Source organism: Oryzias melastigma, linkage group LG12, assembly GCF_002922805.2.
Source record: "Oryzias melastigma strain HK-1 linkage group LG12, ASM292280v2, whole genome shotgun sequence".
NCBI classification, from domain to species: Eukaryota; Metazoa; Chordata; class Actinopteri; order Beloniformes; family Adrianichthyidae; genus Oryzias; species Oryzias melastigma.
In genome coordinates, this window is record NC_050523.1 from 534012 (window position 1) to 542022 (window position 8011).

At 49.1% G+C, this 8011-nt stretch overlaps 2 protein-coding genes across 6 annotated transcripts in view; one reads left to right on the top strand and one right to left on the bottom strand.

The window, feature by feature from the left end:
• The first annotated feature begins 308 nt into the window (after window positions 1–308).
• Window positions 309–4597, top strand: casp17 (caspase 17, apoptosis-related cysteine peptidase). Of its 2 annotated transcripts, XM_024298931.2 has the most exons (5): window positions 309–1129; window positions 1200–1461; window positions 2895–3058; window positions 3130–3256; window positions 3330–4597. In XM_024298931.2, exons 2-5 carry the CDS (start codon window positions 1257–1259, stop codon window positions 3623–3625), a joined length of 792 nt encoding a protein of 263 aa, XP_024154699.1. In that variant the 5' UTR covers window positions 309–1129; window positions 1200–1256; the 3' UTR covers window positions 3626–4597. The 2 variants fall into 2 exon arrangements, with proteins under 2 accessions (XP_024154699.1, XP_036070422.1); XM_036214529.1 differs by having other exon boundaries at window positions 309–1461.
• Window positions 4598–5536: 939 nt separating this feature from the next.
• Window positions 5537–8011, bottom strand: part of LOC112162929 (transcription factor 7-like 1-A) — a 7455-nt gene continuing 4980 nt past the window's right edge. The window contains exons 4-12 of one of the 4 annotated variants that reach the window (XM_024298937.2): window positions 7787–7864; window positions 7587–7680; window positions 7434–7515; window positions 7145–7219; window positions 6888–7010; window positions 6661–6823; window positions 6483–6590; window positions 6349–6397; window positions 5537–6234 (exon numbers count right to left, since the gene is read on the bottom strand). In XM_024298937.2, coding sequence (XP_024154705.1) covers window positions 5750–6234; window positions 6349–6397; window positions 6483–6590; window positions 6661–6823; window positions 6888–7010; window positions 7145–7219; window positions 7434–7515; window positions 7587–7680; window positions 7787–7864 — 1257 coding nt within the window. In that variant the 3' untranslated portion in view covers window positions 5537–5749. Of the gene's footprint in view, window positions 6398–6482; window positions 6591–6660; window positions 6824–6887; window positions 7011–7144; window positions 7220–7433; window positions 7516–7586; window positions 7681–7786; window positions 7865–8011 lie in introns of all 4 variants that reach the window. The other 3 variants (XM_024298936.2, XM_024298935.2, XM_024298933.2) reach the window with 3 other exon arrangements.

The window sequence follows — 8011 nt, forward strand, 5'->3', positions numbered from 1 at the left end:
ACAAGAATATTTACTAAAATTGAAAAACCTCTCAAGTATATCAACAACAGAAAATACACGAAGGATTTCTAAAATATTTAACATCTGCGATTAAAATGTTCTTTTTTTCGGACACAAAACTTGTAATGAAAACGTATAGATAAGGTTTATGTTTCTGTTTATTTTTACACTGGAATACACAGAAAGAGCAGCTGTTGAACCAAAGCTTTGAGTTTAAATGTGTTTTAAAAGTGTTTCCTTTTTTAAAATAAAAGCTATCATTATATAAAAAATATTTTTCTAATTAAAACAGAAACATTTAAAAACACAATCAAAAAATAATTTGATAGCTATAATGACAACATTATAAATATGATTTCATCAGGAATACATTCAAACACAGATCACGTTTATGAAGTGTACATTATCTGACTGTGAGAGATGTTACTGTCAAATAGATTTTTGTCATTGGTATTTTATTAAATCTTTTTCTGTATTTGAACTAAACAGGACCTGAAAACAAAACCTTTTTAGAATAAATGAATTCTGCAGCTTCTGTTCTGTTTATTCTGGTTAAAACTAAAGCAATCAGTTTTTCTTTCTCCGCTTTATGACAGGAATTACTACAAATGTTAATAATGTTTGTCTTACATAATTTCTTAAGTATTTTCTTTGGCATTTACCAGCAGAAAAGGCAGAGTTTTATTTTTATGGCTCTAAAACACATGGGTGGATGTGTTTTTCCAGAACTATCTGCAGAGGAGATGTTTGCTGAGGTTCTCTGGGTTCTGCTCGGATCGTTTGGTGATGCTGACGTGTTCTGACGGTTCAGTCACGTCTCTGGTAACCTGAGTGTTTGGAATGTGACAGTTTCTGTGTCACGCCTGGACGCTGTGACTTCACGAGTGTTCTCATTCTCACTTGGAGAAGTAGCTGGACCGAAAGTGTTACGGTTTCATCAGAGGTTTTCATGGACCGAGTCCTGATCCTCCTGACGTGTCTGAGCATGGATCAACCTCCTCACATCATCACCTGATCCAGGTCTGGTTTGGCTGACGGACCTCATGACGGGATCGCAGACCAGCCTGCAGGGAAAATTCCCGCCGTAGTTTCCCAGCAAACTGCAGGAAAAGTGTTGCAAGAGCCTCAGGTGTGACTTCACCTGAGCGCCTGACGAGGAACGCCCATATAAGGTGTTTGAGGAAGGTGTGGCTTTACAGCTGCAGGTGGAAGGTGAGCAGGATCCGACCGCAGACAGACGCTTCACGGCAGCAGCCATGCTGCAGCCCACCGGACACGCAGACCAGAACCGGGCCGTGGTGGTCTCCGTGGCCCGCTTCTACCCCGGAGTATCGCTGACCAAGAGGCCCGGCGCCGAGAGGGACGCCAAGAAGATCCACAAGACGCTCAGGAAGCTGGGCTTCAGGGTGAAGCTGCACAGCGACCTGAGCAGCGAAGAGATCTACCAGGTGTTCCGTGAAGGTAGGAGGTCCAAACGTCCTTCTGTCTGCAGGTTCTGAGGGGAACCAGTGTGCTGTTGGTGGTTCTGAGGGAACATGAACCCTTCAGCTTCCTCACGAGACGTTCAGGTTCCTCCCCGAAACCAGTTAAATACAGAATAACAGATGTTTTTGATTCTTCTTAAAGTGAAACCAGAACCAGTAGAATCTGTCCGGTTAGAGTTCTGAAAATACTGTAAAACGTCAAACGTTGGATCAATTTACATTTAAAATGATTAGTTTTCATCAAATTACAAATATTGAGTTGATGGTTCTCAACTTAAAAAAACTAATATCTTTAAACGTAACAAACTACAGAACTTTGGTTAATTGATCCAAAGTTTCACTTTTTACAGTGTAAGTTTAAAGTCCTGCTCCTTAAGGCAAAATCACATCTTTACATTTAATGAACACTTGAAACATTTATGTGGTAATTGGGAATATTTTGTTTTAAAATCATTACGGCAGGATTGATAAACTGATTTAATCTTAACAGATCAATAATTCATTCATAATAATATGGATCGATTTAGCACACACAGCTAAAGTCCGCTAGCTTAATGCTAACGTTTAATGGGACGACAAATGCTAATCGGTTGATGTAAACATACTAAATGAACATCTTTTTATGAACTTTCCAAACTCTTTTATGGAAATATTTTTAAATGGTCTGAAACATCGATTGTTAACATCATCCAGAGTTACATGGATTCTCTAAAGGAGAAGTTCTAACCAAAAGATCGTTAGCGTTGTAAACATTGTTCTGCTTCTCCTGGAGGACGTTTCAGTTTGACCACTAGGTGGCGATGGCGCTATAACAGTACATCTTATTCCAGAAGAGGAAAGTTTGAGGAAAACAGTTTTAGACCATTTTAAAAAATATTTCCTTAAAAAAGTTTGGAATATAAAGATGCTCATTTAGTCAGTTAGCATTAGCCGTCCTATGGGAAATCCCATTACACGTTAGCATCAAGCTAGTAGACTTTAGCTTTTTGTGCTAAATCGAATATATTTTTTTTATGAATCGATTATTGATCTATTCAGTTTAAATCGATTTGATCACGTTTTTTCTGTGATATTTCTCCGAGTCTCAGATGACAGAAACATTCTGGCTCCTGCTGGAGCTCCAGAAGAACCTCATTCAGCCAGGAAAACTCTGCAAAACCTTTGAGATCACATGTCAAAGTCCAGGGGCCGGATCCGGCCCTCGGGGGATTCTATCCGCCCTCCAGATCATTTATGTCATTTCTATTTTTGTCCCGATGTTATCTCGCGTTGGATCGTATAATCGTTAACGTGATGGTTCCAGCAGACGAGACGCTTTTGTCCTTCAGAATCTGAAGTTTACCATAATTCAAAGAACAGAATCTCCAGAACCATCAACAGGTGTGTGACGTAGTGGGCGTGTCTCTGCAGAGAGTGGGCGGGGCGTGAAGGACTGCTTCCTGGCCGTCCTGTCATCTCACGGCGAGGAGGGCTGCGTGTTCGGCGCCGACGGCATTCCGGTCCAGCTGTCCCGCATCTTCACCTGCTTCAAGAACCCGACCATGGACAGGAAGGCCAAGCTGTTCCTCATCCAGGTGAGCAGCAGGAGGGGCGGGACTTGTCGGGGTGTCGAGGGCGGCGTCCTCACGGCTCGCTCTGCCTGCAGGCCTGTCGAGGAGGCGATCTGGACGACGGCGTGGAGGTGGACTCGGCTGGAGACGCGGCGGACGGCAGCTTCACGCAGTACCTGTCCGTCCCGGTAGACACGGCGGTGATGTACGCCACCGCTCCAGGTAGAGCACCTGCAGAGAGAATCTGGCGCCCTGATCCGCCCCCCTTTCATGCACTCTCTGCTCCACCCACCAGGTTACGGCGCCATCATGAGTCCGCTGGGGTCCGTGTTCCTGCAGACCTTCTGCGCCCTGCTGGAGGACGAGGACCTGCGGCGGCTGGAGCTGACCCGCCTCCTGACCCGCCTCTCCCACCAGGTGGCCTTCACCTTCCAGGCCAGAGGTCGCCTCCTGGACGGGAAGAAGGCCATGCCGTGTCTGCTGAGCCGGCTGACCAGGGAGGTCTTCCTGTTCGACTCCAGCAAAGACGCCGGGATCTCCGCCATGATCGGCTCGGAGAACGGCAGGACGCGGACTCCGTCCATCAGTTAGAGCTGCAGCAGGTTCTGGACAGTTCTGCTGACCTTCCTCCAGCAGCCCGTCAGAACCGGCGCTCTGCGGGTCTTTAGCTTCAGTTTGGGTTGAATATTTTCTGCAGGTTTGGTTTCTTTGGACTTCCGGTTTTCCTGTCGTGTTTTTGAGCTTGTCTTCATCTGGACCTGACGGGTCCGGTGAGACCCGGTTCATGCAGGTTCTGAGGCAGGTCCTGAGATCCTCGTCTTGAACTCTGAGGGTGTTGGACCTCCATCTGGGGTTCAGAGGAACCTCAGGGGGTCTGGACAGAACCTCGTGGACCTCCTGCTGACCGCCGGGCCAGACCGGCTGAAGGAGAGCAGGACGAGAGTCCACACAGAACTGGACCTGAAGTTCTTGTTTGGTTTGTGAATGTACTGTCAGTTATGTAAATATTTTCTTCATAAATGTGTTCAGATTTGATTAGCCGTCGTAAATAAAGATAAAAGCCTGAAAGGAAAGCAGCTTCCAGGAGCTGCAGATCTCTTTATCTGCTGATACGGAGCAAAGATCTGGAGGAGGTCGATCCGTCAGCTCCGGACTCTGGACGGCTGTAAACGCTCCAGTCTGAGTCAGCTTCCACTTTCAGCCGCCGCCTCCAGAGGGCGCCACCATCTACCGACTCCAGAGGGCGCCACCGTCCACCGACTCCAGAGGGCGCCACCGTCCACCGACTCCAGAGGGCGCCACCATCCACCTTTGCCTCCATCAGAGTTCATCTCCCTCCTGAGGCTTCAGCTTCATCTGGAAACATCTGCTCACCTGTTCCTCACCTTTGGTCACATGACCTAAAAAGCTCTGAAGCTGGGAGTAATCAGATTACTCTATTCTCAGACTGGAACTTTCTCTGTAAAAAGTCTTGTTAAACTCAAACTAGCCCCGCCCACTGTGGTGTTCCTGCTGACCTCTTGGGGTCAAATCAGGATCGGCTTAAAGTGAACCAAAAAACGGATTGAAAATTTAAAAAATAGACATGGAAACTGATTTTTTTATTTAAAAACCAGAGATTGTAAATTAGGAAAAAAATATATTAAAAAAATTGAAAACTTGAAATAAAACTTGAAAATTTGAAAAGAAAAAATACGGACAAACGATAAATGTAAAATTACCTATTTGAAAAATAATGTATCCATTAGTAACAGCTGCTCTTCAGTTTTTTGCTTTTCTGAATTTTTACCTGAATATCCTGGTAGCCAATGAGCTCAAAGCCCCGCCCCCACGTAAAATTAGGATCAGCAAAACTCAAACTCTGAATTGAAACTGAAAACAGAACTGAAAACAAACAGTGAGGAATGAAAAAAGGAAAATTGGTGACAAACTTTTTAATTGGTAAAAGTGTTAGTTTGATTTTACTAAGATTTTGGTGTTTAGCTAATATTTCAGTGACATGCTAGTTGTTTTAGCTTATTTAGGCTCTAAAAAAAAGTTTTTAGGCCGTTTTGCAGTTAGGCTAATATTTACACGCTAATTTGGCTAATTTAGGCGATTTTTTTGGGGGGGGGGCTTTTTTGAAGTTTCACTATTTTTTCAGCTACATGCTAGCTGTTTTGGCTAACCTAAGTTTTTTTGTTAGTTTTTTAGGCTAATTTGGCATTTAGCTTATATTTTAGTTTGCTATCAGCTTCAGCGTTTTCAGCTATTAATTTAAACGTTTTAAAGTTTTAAAAAATATAGTTTTAGATTGTTGAATAAATGTGTTTCCTGTTCGGCCGCGACCTTAAGTGTGTTTTGTGTGATTAAGTTCGACACTCCTGAGGATTCCTTCATAAACTGGAAACTTTAGAAGGAAACATTTTCTAATAAAAATCGTTTTTCCTCGAGCGATGACACCGCCCCCTGCTGGTTGGGAGGGAGACTGCAGCTGATTCATGGAGCTTCATGAAGCCGAAGGTCAGAACTGAGTGTTTATTAACAGAAGCAGCAGAAACAGGTTAACAGGTGAGGAGACACACCTGTGTTACGTTGGAACAGGTGAGGAGACACAGGTGGAGGTGAGGTCAAATATTGACCAATCGAGTCATTCGAGTATAAAACGTTTATAAAAAAGTAAAAATGAAACTTTTGGCATAAAAACCTTCAGCTCCGTGGAAAGGGGGCGGGGCCTCATCGACGATTGGTGGTTCGCAGGGACAGCGGCTGCGACTGAGGCGGCGAGCACACAGACGGTTGGTGGGGGCCGGTGGGGGGCGAGGACATGAAGGGGCGGGGCGAGCCCCGGGGGGTAGTCGAGTGGGGGAAGGGCGGTTCTGCTATGACGGGGGTGCGGCTCAGCGGGGGGGCGGTCCGGTGGGGTTTGGTGGTCAGTGACAGCGGTTGGAGCTGCTCCGAGGACGGGGAGCTCCGCCCACTGTGGGAGGAGTGCGTGTGCTCCGTGTGTGTGGCGGCGGGGGCGGCGGGCGACGCCAGCGCTGTGGTGGGCGTCGCAGGCGAGTCCAACGAGGAGGCGGGGCTGGCCTGGGACAGGTGCGTGTGTGTCAGGTGGGATACGGTGTGCGTCGGGGGCAGGTGGGGGCGGGTGTGGAAAGTGTGCGTGGGGGGCGGGTCCTCGCGGGGTTTCTTGGTCTGCGGCAGGAAGCCGTCGGACGCGTCTGCTGAGGAGCAGAAGCCGAAAGCCGTTTTAGTCTCCTGAGGGCCTGGAGGCGGGACAAAGGTCGTCCTCTCCTCTGATTGGTCCTCTGATCGCCTCAGAGGCAGGAACTCACCGTCCATCTGCGATTCGCCCTTCATCCTCTTCCTCTTCTTCTTCTTTCCCTGCAGAGCACACAGGTGAGGCAGGTCAGGTGAGGTCACCTCTCAGGTGTGTGTGCACGTGTGTGCACGTGCACGGCAGACTCACATAGTTGTCTCTGGCAGACCAGTTGGGGTAGAGCTTGGAGTGCAGCAGCCTCTCCTTTCGGGCGAGCTCGTAGTATCTGGCCTGCTGGTCTTTGGAGAGCGAGTGCCACTGAGGACGACAAACATCTTCATCACATCTTCATCTTCCTCACATCTTTAATCCCCCCCTCCCCACTCACCCGCTGTCCCAGGATCTGGTTGATGGTGGCGCTCTCCTTCACCTTGCACTGCGACACCACCTTGGGCCGCTCGTCCCGCATGTACAGCATGAAGGCGTTGAGCGGCTTCTTGATGTGGGGGCGCCTCTCGTCCTCCCGGGGGGCGCCGGACGCCGACCTCCTGCTGGAACGTGACAGGCGTTCATGCAGGAGGACGCACAATGGTGGGGTGGGGGGGCGTGGCTTACCCGGACTCGTGACTGCAGCTCTCTCCAGGCTCCTGCTTCACTGTTGGGGGGGCGACGGTGGGCTGGGAGACAGACGGCTGGGGGGTCGGAACCAGACGGGGGGAGAAACTGCCGGAAACCAGACTGCAAACAAACAGGGACAGCAGGAAGTGAGATGGTTCTGATGGTCCGGTGGGGGTGACTACCCCCTGTTGGTAGAAGAATGAACTGCGGCAGGTCGGACCGTCCCGAGAGCCCCGACCTCACCTGGACCTCACCTGGACATGGAGGCGTTCATGGCCAGCGCTGCAGGGCTGAACCCCCCTGTCAGCGGGTACATGTGCTGACCCGGCCTGCAGGCAGACAAACAGAATCAGACAGAAGAACCCGACAAAGAACCGGGTCCGGTTCAGCCATCAGTCTGAGGATCAGTGAAACCGGAGCTGCTCCGAGTCTCTGGATCGCAACAGACCTCCTCCATCAGTGGAGGAGACATTACCACGGCAACAGCAGAGTCCTTCCAAACGTTTCACTCAAAGTTTCCATGACAACGACCGCCTTACTCACAGCCAGCCAAGAGGGGGCGCCATCTGAGCCACTCCTCCAGGAGAGAGCGGGTAGCAGGCGGCGTGCGGCGTCCTGGACATGCCTGCAGAGGGAGTGAAGCCGAGTCACAGAGGAAGCTTGGGGGGCGGGGCCTGCGGGCTGCAGGGAGCTTACCTGCGTCAGGTGAGAGGACGGGCGAGGCCCTTTGGGGGGAGAAGGCCTCGGGGCTGTAGGACAGCAGGGGGTGGAGGTGGGCCATGGGGCTGGACTGGAAACGAGCAGCAGAACTTTCAGAAGATTTTCACGAATCAGATTACTAGGAGTAATCAGATTACTGAGGCTATGGATGAGAAAGGTGTGTGAGCAGGTCTCACCAGGTGAGTGGGCGTGGCCGAGTCTCTGACAGCAGTTCTCCCGGGAAGGTCGAGCAGAGGCCACTGGAACGGCAGGTACTGTGGAACAGGTGTGCACGTCAGCTGATGGTGATCTTTAGGAGGAGCGAAGATGATCTGAAGCATCACCCTGTTCCTGAACTCAGACCTCATGAGGAACTACCTGTACTCAGAACATGAGACCATTTACTGGATTTTCAGACTATA